General features: G+C 26.1%; 1 protein-coding gene across 2 annotated transcripts in view; it reads right to left on the bottom strand.

The window, feature by feature from the left end:
* Positions 1-23549, bottom strand: part of LOC100208843 (centrosomal protein 43) — a 61683-nt gene that overhangs the window by 3322 nt on the left and 34812 nt on the right. The window contains exons 4-11 of one of the 2 annotated variants that reach the window (XM_065792964.1): positions 21199-21287; positions 21005-21100; positions 18605-18657; positions 18368-18490; positions 18129-18253; positions 8665-8730; positions 8099-8177; positions 341-419 (exon numbers count right to left, since the gene is read on the bottom strand). In XM_065792964.1, coding sequence (XP_065649036.1) covers positions 341-419; positions 8099-8177; positions 8665-8730; positions 18129-18253; positions 18368-18490; positions 18605-18657; positions 21005-21100; positions 21199-21287 — 710 coding nt within the window. The remainder of the gene's footprint in view (positions 1-340; positions 420-8098; positions 8178-8664; positions 8731-18128; positions 18254-18367; positions 18491-18604; positions 18658-21004; positions 21101-21198; positions 21288-23549) is intronic. The other variant, XM_065792965.1, reaches the window with a different exon arrangement.

The raw sequence follows: 23549 nt of genomic DNA, 5'->3' as shown, positions 1-23549 counted from the left end.
TAGTTATTTTTACTTTACCTTGTTTTGGTAACCAAGTTATCTTTACCTTACAATGTTTTTATAATCCAGTTATCATTACCTAGAATGTTTTAGTAATCCAGTTATCATTACTTTAGAAAGTTTTAGTAACCCGGTTATTTTTACTTTGGAATGTTTTAGTAATTGAGCACATAATTATGCAAATAATTGCATAATTATACAAATAATTGCAATGTTTTAAAGACAAATTAAAAAAATTATAGCAAAGGGAGCTAAGAAAACCCTAAGACAAGTACAGCTTTTGTTTTTTGTAAACAAGTATAAAATACACCGATTTTTTGTATAGGAAACCAAAACTTACTTTGCTGCCGGCAAAACTCCCAATAGATAAATCATCATCAAGCTCTTCACTAATGCTCAATCCATCACTTTTCTGTGAACTTTAAAATTGCAACATTGGGTTTAAAAGTTATAAACTACTTAACATCTTATAAACACATAAAATATTATAAACCTTTTCTATATAATAACTTATAAACATTATATTATAAACATTTGCTCTTTAGTATCTTATACACATATATAATATTATAAATTTTAGCTCTATAGAAATTTATACACATCTATAATATTATAAATAATATAACATCTAATTAATGCATGAAAACATTATATAATATCTTATAAAAACATATAATATTATAAGCATTTGGTATTTTATACATATATATAATATTACAAATATTATCTCTATTATATGTCATTATATGTTATAAACACATAAAATATTATGATAGTTAAAATTTCAAACATTTGATAACAAAAACAACATTGATAGTAATGATTCTAAACATTTGATAACAAAAACAACAGTAATAGTAATGATTCCAAACATTTGATAACAAAAACAACAGTGATGATGATGATTTCAAACATTCGATAATAAAAACAACAGTGATAGTAATGATTTTAAAAATTTGATAATAAAAACAACATGATAGTAATGTCTTGATAAAGAAAATGCTACAAAATTGTCTGCCAAGCTCTTGTGTAACCCATAAACACAAAAGTTTGCACTAAAGTAAGTAACTTTTGAAAAAGATTTTCACATTCTGATATAATTCTATTACAGAAAAATTAGTTATATATTTATAATGATATGGATGATTGGAGTCGTGCTGGACAAAAGACTCATTGTATCTGTTGGTTTCCAACATAAAGTACTTAGTATATGACTGCTCTTATCTTTGTATAGTGGCAAAAATTAAGGAACTAGATTCATTAAAGATAAAATTAATTGTTAGGTGGATGCTATTAATGAAATCATAGATTTTATGCAACTCTTTCATAGATTCATAAAACAAGAAAAATATATTATCAATGTAACGCCTATAAACACTTATCAATTTTGGCATTAAGTTTCTAACTTTATTATCTATAATACTCATAAACAAATTGATATATGAAGGATATCATTCTTGTACCATTTGATGTACCATCAATTTATTGGTAGAACCTATCAGCAAATTAAAAAATACTAGATGAAAGAGTGAGCATAACAATAACTTTTGATGAATCAGCATCTGTTTCAGATATAAAATATAGTTACTTCATTCCCTTTATGTTGTGAAATGTTGGTGTACAATCAGGTGGCATCTGTTGTTACAAAAAAAAAAAAAAAACATAGGAGAAATGAACTAGTGCAAATGAAGCATCTGAAAGAAATGAGTAGAACTTTTAATATATACAGTAGCTTGTAAAAGTTTAGAAATGTTAACTTTTTTTCCATTTTTAATGCAATTTTAATTTTAATTTTTTTTATTTTAATTTTTTTAACTTTTCACAAAATTTCTCAAATAAGCTGAAACTTTTACCAAATATGCTTTATATGATTGCTGCTGAAATTGTAAAATTAACAGTTAATTAAAATTTAATTGTACTTTGAAAAAGCTTTAGTGCAAAAGTTTAAACAGTATTATCCCCCATAGTTTTATCAAGTTTTTATAAACAAAGCAAAATTAAAATTAAGTAAAAACAGTATTATCCCCCGTAATTATATCAAGTTTTTATAAACAAAGCAAAATTAAAATTTGTTTGAAGTTTAATAATTCAATTACTTTGAGATATTTCAAAAATTATAAATAATTGACAAAATATTTTTTAACTTTATAATTCAATTCTTAGTGAAAATTCTTATTTTAAAAGCATGGAAAGGCTAAGGAATTTAAATGAAATAAAGAAATTGATAATAAAAACTGCAGGAAAAAAAATGATTTTGCAATGTTCCTAAATCAGGATTATATCACCTTATGAAAAGATTTTGTCAGCACTAAGCTATTGAAATCAATAATGAATATAAATATGATGAATATATATATATATATATATATATATATATATATATATATATATATATATATATATATGTATATATATATATATATATAAATATAAACGGAAGCTTAAAATATCTTATATTAGTATTATCAACAGTATTTATAACAGGTGGATTAATTTTCTTTTCAACATATAATTTAATTTCAGTGTCGATAACTTTTTGCGGAAATTGATTATTTTTTAAAACTAAAGAAAGATTTTTTATATCCTTATCAAATCCAAACCGCGTGTTGTTAATTTTATATGTTCAACCTTGCAATGGTATTTTTTAACAAAAGTTATTAAAAATTATGTAATGAAAAAAGAACAATCAATTATAAAAACCCACAATTATGTTCACTCACTAAATTTACTAGCATTAAAAAAATAAAAACTTCGTACAAAATATGTCTTTATACACTTTACAACACCATGAACTGGATTTATTGAATAATGGTCTTAACTTTGCTTTACCACCAGCGTTTATAAAAATGACAGATGTTTTTGCTCAATTTAATAGCGTTGCACAATTTCTCAACACCCAACTTAGAAACAAGGATTCGGAACCTCAAGTTAAAAGTGAACTTTCACATTTAGCAAATAATTATGTTTACAAACATACGCCGTCTGAAGGTTGTCTGAGAAAACACAAAATAATAAAAAGACTCAGGAAGAATGAAAATATCGTAATAACAAGACCAGACAAAGGGAATGGTATAATTGTTCTAAATAAAGTTGACTATATAAATTCTCTTAAAAATATTATAAGTGATAAACTAAATTTAAAGAATTAAAAGATGATCCAACTATAAAAGGAGAAGTATCTTTATAAGGGTATCTTAGAAAACTTAAAAAACTGTTTTGAAAAAGACATTTACAATAAAATTTATCCTCTTGGTTCACAAACAGCAAGAAATAATGCTCTACCTAAGATGCACAAACTTAGTAAAGTTTCTTCTCTACCATCTTTTCGACCAATTATTTCAACAATTGGCACATATAATTATAAACTTGCTAAACATCTTTCAGATTTATTATCTCCATATTTACCAAAACATTATACCACTTCTGACTCATTTTCATTCGTTGAAGATTTAAAACAAGTTGACGTAACTAACAAATTTATAGTTTCTTATGATGTTGAAAACTTATTTACTAACATTCCACTTAATGAAACTATAAATATAGCAACAGAATTGTTTTTTAAAGATAAAACTCGGTCAAAATATTTTTCTAAAACTCATTTCAAAAAATTACTTCAAATTTCAACATCAGGTTTTCATTTCTTATTTAACGGAAAATTTTATGATCAATTAAATGGCGTTGCAATGGGTTCTCCTTTAGCAACAATTTTAGCTAATATGTTTATCGGTTTTCATGAACGAACGTGGGTTAATAATTGCTCATCCTCCATACCGATTTTTTATAAACGTTATGTGGATGACATAATAGCAATTTTTAATTCAGAGTTTGAAGCGCAAGAATTCTTTAAACATCTCAATAGACAACACAAAAACTTAAGATTTACTATGGAAAAAGAAAAAGACAACCAAATTCCATTTTTGGATGTTCTTATTAATAAGTCTAATTCACTCTCTACATCAGTTTATCACAAAAAAACATACACGGGTCTTTTACAAAATTTCTTCAGCTTTGTCCCTTCATGTTACAAAACTGGTCTTATACGTTGCTTGATTGATCGAACATATAAAATTAACAACACGCAATTTGGATTTGATAAGGATATAAAAAATTTTTTCTTTAGTTTTAAAAAATAATCAATTTCCGCAAAAAGTTATCGACACTGAAATTAAATTATATGTTGAAAAGAAAAATAATCCACATGTTATAAATACTGTTGATAATACTAATATAAGATATTTTAAGCTTCCATTTATTGGATTTTACTCAAATTTCACTAAAACTAAAATTAATAAAATTATTAAAAAGTATTGTAAAAATGTAATAATCAAATTTATATTCACAACCAATAAATTAAAAAACAATTTTTGCATAAAAGATCCACTTCCTAAGATGCTTAAATCTAACGTTGTCTACAAATTTTCTTGTGCTGGCTGTAACGCCAGTTATATTGGAAAAACCTCCAGACATTTGACAACACGGATAAATGAGCACCTTACGAGTGATGAGCAATCGCATATTTTTAAACATTTAAATTCATCCATTAATTGTAAAACACTAACTATTTATTTTTAATTTGTTAACTAACCATTAACAAATTAAAAATAAAAGAAGCACTTCATATTAAATAGGAAAATCCTTCTTTAAATAAACAAACATCTCATTATATTATAAATTTATCTATCTAACTTACTATATTATTATTATTATTATTATTAATATTTTAATATTAGGAAGTTTATTTTGTCATAATTTGTAATATAATTTTTAATTGGTTTATAACAAGTTTATTTGTCCGTTAATTTTTCTCTGTATTGTCTTCAGTTTTTAAATTTATTTACCAGAGTTTTAATTGTAAATTAAATCTTTTGAAAATGTAGTAAGACTACGAAACATGTCAAGACTAAAAAATATTGTGATTTTTATTAAAATTTTTACAAATTTATTGCTAATGCGATGTTCGAAATATATATATATATATATACAGTGATGGGCACAAACTTTTTTATTATAGTTTAACTAAACTACTAACTAAAACTAAAAAAAAGTAGTTAAACTTTTAGTTACAAACTTTTTATAAAAAGTAGTTAACTTAAACTAATTAGAAATAGTTAACTAAAATTCAACTTTTTAACTTTTTTTTTTTTCAACTCAAGAAAATTTGTTGATGAATTTAGAAGTTATTTGAATTTAGAATTTGTAAGTAAGTTTACAAAGTTAAGATTCTCCCAAGTCCCTGGTATTATTAAAAAAATCAAATTTTCCTTTTTTCTTCTCTATGTGCAGCATTAACTAGATTTTATGTAAAGCAAAGATATTCATTCAGTGATTTGTGGTTTATAAGAGAACAGTCAAATTCTAGTTCCAGTAAAAAATTAATATATTTTAAAAATTAATATATTTAAACGGTTAGTTTCCACTAACCGTTTTATTGATAGAGACCAAGCGGAAATGATGTTGAAAAGTCCAGTTCATGCACTAAATAAATAAATACATAAAAATAGTAATAACAGAATCCTTGGAGTCCTTGGTCAGGTGAGTGGTGCATAGAAATAGAACGATTTATTTGGCGATATATAAAAAATTTAGTTAATAAAAATTTAGTTAAACTTTTTCAACTAAACTAGGAAAAAAGTTAGTTAAACTAAAAGTTTAACTTAAATAAAAAAATTTAGTTTAACTATTGCATTTAACTAAAAAAAAGTAGTTTAACTAAAAGTTAACTAAAAAATTAGTTAACTATGCCCATCACTTTATATATATATATATATATATATATATATATATATATATATATATATATATTGTATATATTATATATATATATTTTTTTCTATATATAATTTTTTATTTATATAACATTATATGATATAAACACAGATGCAATTTGTCTACAATATTTTTATCTGCATCAATTTTTTCAATTTTTTATTACATATTTATTATATATACTATTTTTATTACACAAAATTGTTGTGTGAATGTGCTATTCACCTGTGGTATATCATGCTGATCAGACATAGTGTTGACTGTTGACTTAAAACATCAAGGTTCAAGTCAACAGTCATTTTTTTTTCCTTCTGCATTTCGTTTACTTTTTACATTATTTTTTTAATGTGTAACCTCTATAATTAAATATCCTTACTATCACTGTTGTTTTTATTATCAAATGTTTGAAATCATTAACATCATTATTGTTTTTATTATCAAATGATTGAAATCATTAACATCACTGTTGTTTTTATTATCAAATGTTTGAAATCATTACTATCACTATTGTTTTTGTTATCAAATGTTTCAAATCATTTTCATCGTTTGAAATCATTAACATCATTATTGTTTTTATTATCAAATAATTGAAATCGCTACCACCACTGTGGTTTTTATTATCAAATGTTTTAAATCATTACTATCACTACTGCTTTTATTATTGAATGTGTAAAATCATTGCTACCACTGTTGTTTTTATTATCGAATGTTTGAAATAATTAACATCACTGTTTTATTCACCTCAAATCATTATTATCACTGTTGTTTTTATTATTGAATTTTTTCTTTTGTTGACTTTAAAATTGCCTTTTTTTATCATATTTAAATATTTGAACCTTAAATATGATAAATAAAGTTTAAATATGATTAAAAACAAACAAACATAACATTTGTGCCTTATTGTAGATATGTAAAAAATAATCTCATAGAACACATTGCACATAGAACATTAAAAAAAAAATGAATAGAACAGCCATCCAAACAAAACAATGCTAAGTAAGTTAAAATTAAAAATCATGTCAACTTTCATATGGAAAAGACTATCTATGACTTATACTAAACTATATTTGAAACACATCATCATTTCACAAATAAAACTTCTCAAAATTTAACAAAGAACAACTAAAGTTTGAAACTAGTATGCGAATCCTGTTTACAGTCAACCAAGAACAAACTATTGAAACTTGTATGCGAATCCTGTTTACAGTCAACCAAGAACAAACTATTGAAACTAGTATGCGAATCCTGTTTACAGTCAACCAAGAACAAACTATTGAAACTAGTATGCGAATCCTGTTTACAGTCAACCAAGAACAAACTATTGAAACTAGTATGCGAATCCTGTTTACAGTCAACCAAGAACAAACTATTGAAACCAACTTAGAAGACAAACAAAAAAAACTTTAAAAATCATTACCTTAAAGACTACTAACTAATTTCAGAAGAAGCTTAATTTGCGTCAACATAGCATTTACTGAAATTCACAATTGAATCAATACAACCTAGTTGCAACTTTTTTGCATAAAAGTGCTTTCATTTTTTTTTTTTGTAAGTAAATTGACTATATAACTATAAATTATATAACTTAAAAGAAGTTTTATATTCTTTTATTTTTACTCAGGTTTATTCATAAATATTTATTATACATTGATTTTTATCAAAAAAATAATAAATACATAATATTTTAAAATTGTTTGCATAAAATTTGCTATAGTGTTTTTTTATTATACCTAATTTCTTAGACTTATGCATATGTAACAAGCACTTGCTTTGTAAGTAAGTTTACAAAGTTAAGATTCTCCCAAGTCCCTGGTATTATTAAAAAAATCAAATTTTCCTTTTTTCTTCTCTATGTGCAGCATTAACTAGATTTTATGTAAAGCAAAGATATTCATTCAGTGATTTGTGGTTTATTAGAGAACAGTCAAATTCTAGTTCCAGTAAAAAATTAATATATTTAAAAAATTAATATATTTAAACATTTATAATATTCATAATCATAATAAATCATACAAAACAAAAAAAAATTTCAGATGAAAAACATTAAACTTAAAAAGAAAAAACAATTTATTTATGATAATAACAAAAACAATAATAAAAACAGTGAACATGTAATTATTTAGATGAACATATTTTTCTTAACTAAATTTACATTAAATAATAAAAACTAGTTATAAAAACAAGAACAAAAAAAGAAAAAAATTTACCTCAAAAAAAAAAACACAAAAAAACAAACAAAAAAAACATACTAAGCCACATAAAAATTTAAAAAAATTTACTTAGATAACTGAAAATAAATCACCTGAAACCTATCTAGTCATCTGAAACCTACCTAGTCACCTGAAAATCATCTTCATAATCTGATTCTTTTAATTTTAATCCTTTAGAGTTTTTAGTATTCTTGGTAACTTCTAAAATAAATAATAAAATTTTTAATATCCTCGGTAACTTTCAAAATAAATAGCACAATTTTTAGTATCCTTGGTAACTTCTAAAATAAATAACAATTTGTCAGCACACACAATAAAATTCAAAAGAACGATTTCTTATTTCTTATGGAAAAGCAATAATAAATTTTTAATTTAAATGTAATAAATAAAGTAAATGTAAAGGATTTTAAGCTATAACTTATTTTAATGTATAGAAAATTATTTATAAAATAATTTCAAATATATACATAATAGTATTGTAATGTTGTATATATTAATGTATTCAGGGTATCAAGTTATGTTTTATACTTTAAATGCATAACTAATGTATGCTTTATATATTAAATTCATACAGTCATACAAAACATTTTATTAAATGTTGAAGTCATGCCTAACTTTTAAAAATACTCTGAAATAATATGCAAAAAAGTTACATAAAAAATTAAAATTGTGATTTGAACACTATTACCAAATCCTAAACTGTTAATCTTTTTATCGATTTTAAGAAGATCATCCCATTCAGGTGATGTTATACCTAAATAGGTCATGTTGTAAACAAATTAGATATTTTATATATAAAAATTATACTGCTTTATTATTTCACGCTACTTTTTAAAGTGTTCATGTATAAGTATATGTGTATATATATATAAATATATATATATATATATATATATATATATATATATATATATATATATATATATATATATATATATATATATATATATATAGAGAGAGAGAGAGAGAGAGAGAGAAATTCTTCCTGATGAACCTACTGATGGTGAAACACAGTGTTGAAGTAATCAAAAATTAGAATTATATACAAATATATATATATATATATATATATATATATATATATATATATATATATATATATATATATATACATATACATTTTTGAATATACAGCATAAAAAACAGCTGCGTACAAACTAAATTTATTCTTTGTAATATTTTGATCTGCTTTTGCATTGATCGTCATCAGACATAAAATATAATACAAAAAAACCGTTACAAATATTACATAAAAACGTCAAAGAAGACATTAAAACGAAGCTATAAATGATTACATAATAACGTAAATATAAAACTAGCAAATATTATTTGATTTTGTTTTTTGGATAATTTTTTTAAACAGAGGTCTCCAACTGTTTGTAGAAATTTTAATGCCATTGTTATGGTTGAGAAGTATTGGAGCATGTTTTATTACTTGGTATGTTGAGGCGTAATTAATTTCAAGTGATTCTCTAACTTTACGTTCATCGTACTCTGATTTTATTGCTAGAGTTTTCGGATTTGACCAATCAAACATACCATTACATTCTCAACCATGTTCGGTTGAGATGAATCTTATCACCAGATGCATCTTATTTACCTTTTAAATAGTTTTTTTGATGTTCAATGCATCTCGTTAAAATTTTCTTTTTTGTTTCACCAATGTATATACTGCCACAAGAGCATGTGAGTTTATAGACACCGGGATTGCTATTTGGAATTAACTTAGACTTGTTGTTGCACAAGATGTTTTTTAACGTAGGTGGTGTAGTAAATATTATTCTGACGTTGTAAGGTTTAAGTTCTTTTCTTAGTTTTGGACCAAATCTTGGGAGCCATGGAAGTTTAACTGCATATTTAAATGTTTCTGTTTTATTATAATTGGTTTTAGAAAAGTTGATTCTTTTCTGAATATAGTTCTTAGCAGTTGTTTCAAGCTTTAATCTATCATGTCCATTTTCTGCAAACATGTTTACTAAAAACTGTATTTCATCATTAAGATATTTTTTGGAACAAATTTTAACAGCTTGAGATACAAAACCTTTAAAAACACCCGTAACTATTTTTGGATTAACATTTGATGTAGGTTTTATTTGTATATTAGTGATAGCCGATTTTCGATGGATTTTGAAGTTATAGTATGAGTTATTAGTATTAGTATACAGTTATATCCAAGAAGTTTAATTCTTTTTTATTGTTTTCTTTTTCCGAAGTATATTTTATTGCTGGATCTTGTTCATTTAACAACTCCAGAAACTTATCATGATTTTGTATTGAGTTGAATCTTGCATGACTGTCATCCACATACCTTCTGTAAGTCTTTGGCAAAAAATGACCAACCTCAGCAATAATAAGAGCTTTTGTTTCCAAATGCTGTAAAAACGCTTCAGCAACTATGACCATTAAGGACAAACCTATAGGTCATTTCATCTCATTTTTGTATAAAAAATAACATTGGTTAAGGCAGAGTTTGATCATTTCATGTATATCACTAAGAGTTAGTTTGCTTCTTTTATTTAAGATTATCAATATCGTTGTTTAAAATATCTATAATCACAGGAATTGCTCTGTTAATTGGAATGGATGTATATAACGCCACCACATCAAAAGAGACTTGAATTTCACTAGGATCAATTAATTTCTGGCTTGTGAGCTTTTATGACTCCATATAAACGTACACTTTTAAACGTGCACTTTTAAGCATACACTTTTAAACGTACACTTTTTTTTTGACTCCATATAAACGTACTTTTATGACTCCATATAAAAATACAAACTAACTCTTAGTGATATACATGAAATGATCAAACTCTGCCTTAACCAATGTTATTTTTTATACAAAAATGAGATGAAATGACCTATAGGTTTGTCCTTAATGGTCATAGTTGCTGAAGCGTTTTTACAGCATTTGGAAACAAAAGCTCTTATTATTGCTGAGGTTGGTCATTTTTTGCCAAAGACTTACAGAAGGTATGTGGATGACAGTCATGCAAGATTCAACTCAATACAAAATCATGATAAGTTTCTGGAGTTGTTAAATGAACAAGATCCAGCAATAAAATATACTTCGGAAAAAGAAAACAATAAAAAAGAATTAAACTTCTTGGATATAACTGTATACTAATACTAATAACTCATACTATAACTTCAAAATCCATCGAAAATCGGCTATCACTAATATACAAATAAAACCTACATCAAATGTTAATCCAAAAATAGTTACGGGTGTTTTTAAAGGTTTTGTATCTCAAGCTGTTAAAATTTGTTCCAAAAAATATCTTAATGATGAAATACAGTTTTTAGTAAACATGTTTGCAGAAAATGGACATGATAGATTAAAGCTTGAAACAACTGTTAAGAACTATATTCAGAAAAGAATCAACTTTTCTAAAATAAATTTGCTCTTTGTGAGACTAATTTGAGTTTAGCTGTCTCATCTTATGATCTTAGTGTTGATGGTTATCTTCCTCTAATTTGTAAAGACTACAATAGTCACATGCTTGGCCTCGGCATTTACATTCGTAAGAATTCACCCATTTGTCGTGAAACTAGGTTTGAATCCACAGACTATTCTTTTATGTGCTTTCGTTTAGCACCACTTCACTCTATTGCCTTTCTCTTCGCTCTATATCGCTCTCCTTCATCTCAAGACTGCACACTTTTTGACATTATTTCTGATCATATTGAACAAGCCCTCTCTCTTTATCCATCAGCTAATATAGTTGTTGTCGGTGACTTTAATGCTCACCACTCTGAATGGCTTGGCTCTAGTGTCAGTGATTCGGCAGGCATTAAAGCCCACAACTTTTGCCTCTCTCAATCCCTAACTCAAATAGTCAACTTTCCAACCCGCTTTCCAGACAACCCGAATCATTTACCTTCTCTACTTGACTTATGTCTTGTTTCTGATCCTAGTCAGTGCTCAGTTTCTCCACAGTCACCCTTAGGTTCTTCTGATCACAGTTTGATCTCTCTAAAACTAATATCTCATTCTTCTTCATCACCTGAATCCCCCTATTATCGAACCTCTTACAACTACAGTAAAGCTGACTGGGATTCTTTCCGTGATTTTCTTCGTGACGGCCCTTGGGTAGAAATCTTTCGTCTTCCTGTCAACAAATGTGCTTCTTACATAACTTCATGGATTCAGGCTGGCATGGAATCTTTTATTCCCTCTCGACGATTCCAGGTCAAGCCTCACTCTCCTCCATGGTTTTCCTCACACTGTGCTGCTGCGATTGCCAATCGAAACCGTTACTTCCATATTTATCAGCAAAACAATTCTTCAGAAAACAGACGTCTGTTTATTACTGCTAGAAACAATTGTAAAAAGGTTTTGTCTAACGCCAAAACCCGCTATTCTCAGGTCATGAAATCTCGTATCTCATCGCAAAAATTAGGCTCTCGTGACTTCTGGAGAATCTTTAATAATATCAATAATAAGGGCAAATCTATAATTCCACCTCTCTTGTATGGTTCAGAATTTGTCACCTCACCTAAAGACAAAGCCGAATTGTTTGCTAAAAACTTTACATCAATATCATCTCTTGATTCCACTAGTTGCGTTCTACCTGATAATGCCAATAAACAGGTTGATCCATTGCTTGACATTCATATCACTCCAGCATCAAAATCTAAAGTGATTTCCTGCCTAGACTCTTCTACAGCTTGTGGCCCGGACAACATACCTGTTATTGTCTTGCAGAAGTGTTCTCCGGAGCTGTCGTCTATACTCTCAAAACTATTCAACAAGTGCTTATCAGAGTCTTGTTTTCCAGCCTGCTGGAAAGCGGCATCTGTTATTCCTATCTTCAAAAATTCTGGAGAGAGATCTGATTCGTCTAACTACCGTCCCATAAGTCTTCTTCCTATCATAAGCAAGGTTTTTGAATTTTTAATTAACAAACACTTAATTTCTCATCTTGAATCTAATAACTTTCTGACCATCAATATGGATTTCGATCTTCTTGTTCTACAGCTGATTTGCTAACAGTAATAACTGACAGGTTTTATCGTGCATTAGATAAAGGTGGAGAGATTAAGGCCATCACTTTTGACATTTCAAAAGCTTTTGATAAAGTTTGGCATGCTGGTCTTCTCCATAAGCTTTGTTCTTATGTTGTATCCGGCAACATCTTTAAGATCATTGAATCCTTCCTTTCCAATCGTAGCATAAAAGTTGTCCTCGATGGTCAACACTCTTCTTCTTATTCTGTAACTTCAGGGGTTCCTCAAGGTTCTATCCTTGGCCCTATACTCTTTTTAATTTACATAAATGATCTTCCAGATATTCTCACATCTAAGGTGGCATTGTTTGCTGATGATACTACCATTTATTCTTGTCGTGATAAAAAACCAACACCCTCTGATTGCTTGGAGGGGGCATTTGAGCTTGAAAAGGATCTTACTTCTGCTACAGCATGGGGCTCACAGTGGCTGGTGAACTTTAATTCAGATAAAACCCAATTCATTTCAGCCAATCGTTATCGCAATAATTTAGATCTTCCTATATTTATGAATGGTGATGTACTCGATGAGTCACCTACTCTTCATCTTCTAGGATCAACTCTTACTTCCAATCTTTCTTGGAAACCATATATCAAATCTGTTGCAAAGCTAGCATCTGCTAAGGTTGCATCTCTTTATCGAGCTCGTCACTTTCTTACTTTGGATTCTATTCTCTATCTCTATAAATCTCAAATCCGGCCTTGTATGGAATACTGTTGCCATATCTGGGGCGGTTCTTCTAATGATGCCCTTTCCCTTTTAGACAAGGTGCAAAAACGCATTGTAAACATTGTTGGACCTGCTCTTGCAGCCAAACTCCAACCATTATCACATCGTCGTAATGTTGCTTCTCTTTCTCTTTTCTATAAATACCATAGTGGGCACTGCTCTAAAGAGCTATCGTCTCCTGTGCCATCTACTATAATTCATTCTCATGTTACTCGTCATTCAATTAAGTGTCATCCTTTTTCTGTGACTGTTCCTAAGTGCTTCAAAAACGATTATTCGTCTAGTTTTTTTCCTCGAACATCAGCTCATTGGAATTCGCTTCCTTCATCTTGCTTTCCTGATTCATATAATTTGCAATCTTTTAAGTCGCCCGTCAATCGTTATCTTGCTCTACAATCTTCATCTTTTCTCTTTCAGTAACTTCCAACCTTAATTAGTGTCTGCTTGCAGCCTTGTTGGAAGCGAAGATGTATAAAAAAAAAAAAAAAAATTATAATAAAACAGAAACATTTAAATATGCAGTTAAACTTCCATGGCTCCCAAGATTAGGTCCAAAACTAAGAAAAGAACTTAAACCTTACAACGTCAGAATAATATTTACTACACCACCTACGTTAAAAAACATCTTGTGCAACAACAAGTCTAAGTTAATTCCAAATAGCAATCCCGGTGTCTATAAACTCACATGCTCTTGTGGCAGTATATACATTGGTGAAACAAAAAAGAAAATTTTAAAAGATAAATAAGATGCATCTGGTGATAAGATGCATCTCAACCGAACATGGTTGAGAATGTAATGGTATGTTTGATTGATCAAATCCGAAAACTCTAGCAATAAAATCAGAGTACGATGAACGTAAAGTTAGAGAATCACTTGAAATTAATTACGCCTCAACATACCAAGTAATAAAACATGCTCTAATACTTCTCAACCGTGAGAATGGCATTAAAATTTCTACAAACAGTTGGAGACCTCTGTTTAAAAAAATTATCCAAAAAACAAAATCAAATAATATTTGCTAGTTTTATATTTACGTTATTATGTAATCATTTATAGCTTCGTTTTAATGTCTTCTTTGACGTTTTTATGTAATATTTGTAACGGTTTTTTTGTATTATATTTTATGTCTGATGACGATCAGTGCAAAAGCAGATCGAAATATTACGAAGAATAAATTTAGTTTGTACGCAGCTGTTTTTTATGCTTTATATTCAAAAATATATATATATTCACGTACAACAAGATATGACATTGAAACATTATATATATATATATATATATATATATATATATATATATATATATATATATATATATATATATATATATATATATATATATAATTAACTTATACTGTGTGTTTAGGGGAAAAGTCTGGCATCATATTGCTTGGAACTAGGGGCTTTAGTACATTTTTTTTTCCAATTTTTTTTGCTTCATTTTCATTTTGGAATAAAGTAAAAAAAAAAAAGGAGCAATTGCTGATCTATATACATTATAGTAGATATATATATAAGCATTAGTATATATGTATATGTATATATATATATATATATATATATATATATATATATATATATAAATATATATATATATATATATACATATATATATATATATATATATATATATATATATATATATATATATATATATATATATATATATATATATATATATATATATATATATATATATACATATATATATATATATATATATATATATATACATATATATATATATATATATATATGTACCGCAGAATACTAAATGGGTTTAAAATTCCCAAAATTCAACAACTTTTTTTTTTTTAAGTTATATGACAAATTTTATAAAAATTCTCAATATTATATAGAACATAACCTAAATATTCCCAACATCCCAAGAACGAGATAATAAATATATTCTTGGCCAGCACCCTACAGATATATATATATATATATATGTTTTTATTTTTATACAGTAAAACATGCGCAGAGTGTTGCTACATCAATTATCTTATAGCCAGCTGCTACAAGGGAGTGTTGCTACATCGACTATCTTATAGCATGCTGCTACAAGGGAGTGCTGCTACATCAAATGTCTCATAGCCTGCGGCTACAAGGAAGTGCCACTACATTGACTGAGGGTTTGGTTAGGGCAGGCAGTCTATAAAATAATTTTAAAAAATTGAAAAAAAATTTTCTGGTCTTCAAAATAGTCTTTTTTTAAAAAACCCTAAAACTGACCTAGCAATGGTAAAATTAAAAATGACCATGCAAGTGCGTGTGTGTGTGTGTGTATATATATATATATATATACATATGTATATATATATATTTTTATATATATATATATATATATATATATATATATATATATACATATATATATATATATATATATATATATATATATATATATATATACATATATATGTATATATATATATATATATATGTATATATATATATATATATACATATATATGTATATATATATATATATATATATGTATATATATATATAAATATATTAGGGTTAAGACTTTTGTGATCCCATGTTCCTTGATCATAAATAGATGAATATTTGTACAAAAGTAATGAAAAAAACATTAATTAGATTTTCTTGTTAAAAAAGGTCACTCCAAACCAAAAACTCGAATTTACCATATATGCATATGAATAAAACTTCAAACAACTCCATGATCATTTTTTTTAATTCTATTTTTTTTAATTTGAGGGTTATTATGTAGTTCCAGATTGACTTGACTCTTTCAGTAGTGGAAGCACTATTCTTATAGAACATTATGGTTGAAGATAATATTTGAATTTATTTCTGAATGGCAATAATAATAAGTGCTATTGTACTTCTATATTATTTGACTGAGTTAATTGTCAATTGTTAAAATAAAGAATTCGAAAATATCAAGAGAAAATGAAGAGTAAAAAAAAACAAGTCATATTATAAACAAAGAAGCACTTAAAAAGTAAATACTCAAAATTAACACTTAAAAAAACTAACAAAAGAAATTGAAACATCGATTTGTACCAAGTCACTACCAACTTTTCTACACCTTTTTTTTTTGCCAAAAATAACAAAAAAAAAATTTTTAATTTTTTATTTTGTAGAAGTTTTTGTGTTTGCATTTTTGTTTTGTAGTTTTTGCTTTCATTTTGTAGTTTTTGCGTTTTGCGTAAAGTTTGTAAATATTTGTGCTGTTGTTGCTAAATATTTTTATTGTTGTTCGCAGTTTTTCTATTTTACTAATTTTTCTACACCTTTTTTTCTGCAAAAAATAACAAAAGATTGTTTTTGTTTTTAATTTAATTTTGTAGAAGTTTTTGTGTTTGCATTTTCATTTTGTAGTTTTAGTGTTTGGTCTTTTCGTAAGCGTAAAAATTGTTTTTATTTGTGCTGTTTTGCTAATTGTTTTTATTTTTGTTTGCTGTTGTTATCAATTGAGTGTTTTGATATTTTTTGTCTTATTATTTAATTTATTATTTATATATATGAGTGACACCTAACTTAATTTTGTAAAATTATAAAAAAACTTGTAATTTTTCAATTTTTGGTTGAATAAATGGATTAAAATATAATTATTAGTGTAGCTCAGGTAGCTTATATAGTCTAAATCTTGCTAATTTCCATAAACTTCTAGAAGACTCCAGAAAAGTCTAGAAAGTTTCTGAGATTTCTAAAAATATCTAGAACAGTTCAGAAAAATCTAGAAAGTTCAATAAGGTTCAATAAAATTCTAGGTTTCAGAAAGTCATAATGCTAATGCCTGTAAATACTACTTTTATACCATTTTAAAAAACTTGTATTGTGGGTGACCTTTTTTGAAAATTATTCAGAATAAAACTTATCTTCATTACTTTTGATCAAAAGTTCATTGAATTATCACATAGGAAATTAATTATTTTACAAAAAGTTAAAAAGTAATAACCCTAATATATGTGTGTGTGTGTGTATATATATATATATATATATATATATATATATATATATATATATATATATATATATATATATATATATATATATATATATATATATATATATATATATATATATATATATATACACACACACACACACACACACACACACACATATATATATATATATATAGTACACTTTTTACTATAGAAGCTCTGTTTGTTATTTAAAGACTTCTTTATTTGTAATAATACAATACAAATGTTTTGGTTACTATAGTTTTGAGTAAACCAAGCTTTGTCTGACTGCATATGCAGTCAAACTTTGTCTAACTGAATTTGCTTAACAAAAAATCAGAAGTTTGTTAAGCATATTATATAAGTCAGACAAAATTCAGAAGCTCGTTAAGCATACGCAGTCAGACAATAATAAGAGACAATAATAAGAGTAATCTTATGCTTGATGTCAAGTATTTATTTACAAGATATTACCAAGTATTTTATCATCCTTGATTTCGCTAACAGAATGTTTAGAATTACTTTTCAAATCATTTACTTTTTGACTGTCAGATTTTGGATCATCATTTACTATCCATTTAGATTTAGGATCTAAACGACTGATAAATTTTTAAAAATGAAAAAAAAAATTGAAGAAATAGTAAAATAAAAATAATAAAATTTTGAAGAAAAAAGTTTTCAAAATTTTTAAAATATAAATTGAAAAATTTTACTTGGATTTATTTTTTTGATTAGTATTTAATATATTGTAAGAAGCTGGCATAACACCAAGATCTTTTAAAAGATCATCAGCATCATCCAAATCATCATCATCCTCCAAAATATATGACTTGATTCTAAAAAAATATTCTAAACAAATTAATAAATATATAACAAATTACTAACATAATTACTTCATAAAAAAAAATTATTTCAAGTATCTTTATTCTGCTTATAAAAATTTTTTTTACTCTTTTCCTTTGGATTGATTAGGTTTAACATGTTCAACACTTTTTCCGCCAACCTAATTTAATATAAAAAAAAAAATTACATCTTGTTAAAGTTTACTAAGGTAGTTGAAGGTTTTTTAAATGCTAATCATAATTTTTACGACCCAATTAAACTCATGAAATGCATAAAACTTGATTTGTTTATTAATAATAATAAAAAAATCATTCTTTTTTTTTTTTGACAGAGATGGCAAATGACTTTGTGGTTGTCCTAGTGCTGTTTAAATTATGAATATTTACACATAAATTTTATTGTTTATAGATTACTCTGATGCTTTCAAAAGCTGAATATAACAACAAACAAGAATTTAGCAGAAAAAAGCAACATAAAATTAGATTATATACTTTGTCTTTGATTACATATCCTCATTACCAATTTTTAGTTTGGTCTTCGAAAAAAAAACAAAAAAAACTATACAATCCAATAGTATATTTGTCACATTTCATTCCTTTTGTAAATCTTTCTATATCAGTTTATGGTAGACCATCTTGCTTGTTGGCTTTATTAATTATCATTACAATTGGACAATAAGTAGGGAAGAAAATTGTCAATAAATTTTATAAACTTTCCCAGACTTTATCAAAAGCTTTTGATTCAGTCTTTTGAATCAGGAACAACAGCCCTTGCCTCACCATTTTCATCTAATGCACAGTAGAATTGCATCTAGTGCACGATAGAATCTTTCTGTTATAACAGTTGACAAGTAAAACGTGAGGATTGTAAGATAGTTTTACATGCAAATTATTTATTTGAATTACGCATTCAGCATAGGTGAAATCAATATTTTGTATGTAAAATGTGTATTTTTAAATACAAAATATTGTATCCACCCTTTTAAAAAGCACTGATTTAATTGAAGAATGTTTTTTTTAAAAGAGAGCTAAAACCATTTTTTCCAAAATTTTGTATGTTATTATGCATAAAAAAAAAATCTAACTATGTTATTATAAATAAATAAAACAAATCTAACTATGTTAGTAAAATAAAGAAAAATCTAACTATGTTATTATAAATTAAAAAAAAATCTTACTATGTTATTATATATAAAACCATCAAAAGAGTGCAGTCTTAGGAAGAAGGAGAATAATAAAGAATAGTAGATTTTATGAAGAAGACGAAGACAAATGCACATAAAAGAATAATCAAAAACTCACAACTGATTTTGCAATAAATAGGTGAATTATATATATATATATATATATATATATATATATATATATATATATATATATATATATATATATATATATATATATATATATATATATATATATATATATATATATAATTATATAAATATATATATATATATATATATATATATATATATATATATATATATATATATATATATATATATATATATATATATATTTATATAGGTCTAGGGAAAATATGTGACTATTAAAGTCACATCAAAGAATACTAATAATAGAGTAAAAATTAAGAAAAGCAAATCCAGAAATAATAGCCATTAACTCTAAGATACAAAGTTGAAACAGCCGAATCTAAATTAGTCTCACAAAGAGTATGTAGGTAAATTTTGTAAAATATAAGATTTATTGAATTAACAGTTACTTGGAAGGCCAACATTATTAGTAATAAATAGATTTAAACAATTTGGTATTAATGGTGGTTTTTTTTTTTTAATAAGATTTTTAGGTACTTTACACACATGTTTACAACCTATTAGATAAAGAATTATTTTCCCTTATTAAGGAATATAAAATCTTTGCCAAGGAGCTACTGTCTTGCAGAATATAAATATCCTAGCTGGATATTGATATTATGCAAGACAGTAGCTGGATATAGCCTAATTTGAATCTTGATCTGACCTAATTGAACCTAATTTGAATCTTGATCTGACCTAACTGAACCTAATTTGAACCTTGATCTGACCTAATTGAATTTGCAAACAAATTTAATATCAAATAAAATCTAGTTTTGTTTAACCATTGTTGATATTAATTATATTTTTATAACCATAATAAAATCTCTTTTAGAAATAGCTAAAGTTGCTTATTTTACTCCTGATTATTTTTTTCAACTTGAAATTTTAAAGAATCTTAGTATGGAATAATGGTGCCATATCTGGGCCGGTACTTATTTAAAAAATGTCAGCACTCAAACTCTTTTGCTTTCTGTAATGTTTTCCAGATTTATATCATTTGCAACTTTTCCTTCTGTTACCTATTTTCTTGCTTTATAACTATTATCTACATGTTATTGATTTTTTAGCAACTTAATTAGAAACTTGTGTTATTTATAAACAAAAATTCTTTATACATCTGTAAATAATTAAATTATTTAAAAATAAATTTTTAAAACCAAAAATGCCAGAAGAAAAAAAAGTTAAAAACCTGTCTTTTTAAAATTTCAGCTAATAATGGAGAATTACTATGAGAAGGTATACTTAAATCTGTGCATAAAGTTTCTCTTGACAAAACCTTTCCAACCTATATAAAATATAAAAAAATTATTAAAGAATAGTTTTTTATTCAAAAAAAAATTGATAATAAAGTTTTTAACTAGCTTACAATAGAGTAGAACTTACGAAATCACTTTCGGGATCAAAAACTGCTAATGTAAAGTCCAAATGGAAGAACTCTAAAAATTCTCTTATCAGACTAAAAACTTGACACCCTAAGAAAAATATTTTAAAATGTATTTATGTTAAAAATATTATAACATATTTTTATAATAAATATATTCCTAAAAACACTCACACACTCACTCACACACACACACATACACACCCACTCTCTCTCTCTCACACACACACATACATTTTTAATTAAACTAAATTAATTTCAGCGTTGTTTTACCATAGGAACTATTCTATGTAGATGATTTGTCCTTGATTGCAGAGACTGAAAAAGAATTAATACTAAGATTTCAGTGTCGGAAAGATTGAATGGAATCAGAAGGTCTTGAGATAAATATGAATAATACAAAGTTTATGCATAGTAAAGTTAGTAAGTAAGCTATGCTAGGTATCAGCATGTAAAGAGTTTCAAAAAAAAAGGGTTGAACCAATAAAGTGACTAGTCCATCTAGCAAAATATTAGGGAAAATATATTTTATTTGATGGACTAGTCTCGGTATTGATGTAAAATATTGAACACTTTAAATAATAGATATGTTTGTTTTTTTTTCCCACAACTTTCTGTTCAACTCAATTAAACTTTTATGCCATTGGAATTTTGATTATGTAACTAAATTTTAAAAAAAGACTCATAAAAATTATTTAAAAACTCTTGAAAGATTTTTAAAAAAATTTTAAAAATCACAAAACCACTATTTATTCCTGAACTTTGGTATTCAGGAGCTGGAAAAAATTTAGGACATTTAGGTAAAGAAACAATTTTGAACAAAGTTTATCTAAAATGATAGCTTGAGACTACAAACTAAAAAAACAATATGTTTCTACATTTTTTGACTGTGCAATGAAATTAAAAGATATTTAGAAAAAGTTAACTAAAAAAACAAAAACAAAAAACAATCACTTATTTTCACAGTAAAACATAAGATGTCAAAAGTAAGAAAATATTATACACTATTCAGTGTTGTTACTTATTAATTACCAAAACCATTATTTTAGCGCTACAGGTATTAGCTTTGATGATCACTTTAAAAGCCACAATTGTGGCTCGCTGCACTCAAAAGGTTACATGACAAAAAAAAGTGAAATAGTTGAAAAAAATGATTTAAAGCAGAAGTTCTGATACAAATATTAGGAAACTTAGGACTTGTACAACTATAAAATATATGTTTTTATTATATCTATTTTTAAAAGCTTGTGTGGAAATTTTAGGTTTGGCAAATGGGAAACTCTTTATTTTTTTTGTAGTGTGGAAGCAATAATAAATAAATCCCTGGTAGTACCACGCTCAACTTGTTTCTCCACGCAGCGGCCTTGTTCGTCAACGTTCATGTTTCGGAGTTGTAGAGTTGAGAGAGGGTTACAACCACAATTAAGTAGCCTCCTCGTCTGTAGTGGCCTTCTTGGCTTGGGAGTGGTGAAATAACTATAATAAAAAAATTTTTATTTTATTTTTCTATTTTATTTGTTTTTCTTACTTTATTTGTTTATTGTATCTATTTATTTATTTTTTTGATTTCTTACTTTATTTGTTTATTGTACCAACATTAACTAAAATAGTCAAAAAGTCAACACCTTATCTACTTTAACAACATTTTTATTTTTTGTAGTCTCTAGATAAAATATAATTACACTAAATACATGAACATCGCACTTAACTTGCTACAGAAAATCAAAGGAAAAATGCTGTGCTGCTATTGTATTAAAAATGCAATGGGATGATGAAGTTCATATTATGTTAATCTTTGCAGGTTAATGTGCATAATAATGCAGATCAATATGTTGCAGCAGAAAATTGAATTTATTGCACCATACAACTGAATCTCTTCCAGCAAAAATCTTTGTGTTGCAGCAGAAAATTGAATGTATTGCAGGAGACAATTGAATGTGCAATATTTAATCTACCATAATAAAATACTAGAAAACTTGTTCTTAGAAGTCAAATGATTAATATAAATAAAGAAAAAAATATTAAGTTATTTTTTGGAAACATGTGTTACAAATATGACATTTACTTTTTTTTCCTCTCTTTAAAAAGCGGAAACATTTACAAAAACGTACAGTATTGTGTTAAAATAAACTTAAAAAAGCAAAGGTTCCATGTGGAAAACAGGAATATAGTTTGTTTTTGCTGTCAAGACATAAAATGTTAGAGAAAAATTCAGCTCTGCAAGAACTCATTTTCCTGTATGTTAATACATAATGTTAATACAGAGTTTAGTTATCAGTTCTCTCCCAAGAGTTTGTTCTACATGTAACAAATATGTAGTGGCATACAAGTATACAGTGGGCCAGCAGCCCCA

Source organism: Hydra vulgaris, chromosome 03 (assembly GCF_038396675.1).
Source record: "Hydra vulgaris chromosome 03, alternate assembly HydraT2T_AEP".
In the NCBI taxonomy this organism is placed as follows: Eukaryota; Metazoa; Cnidaria; class Hydrozoa; order Anthoathecata; family Hydridae; genus Hydra; species Hydra vulgaris.
Note: the sequence above shows the minus strand (reverse complement) of the source record. Positions and strands in the feature narration are given on the sequence as shown.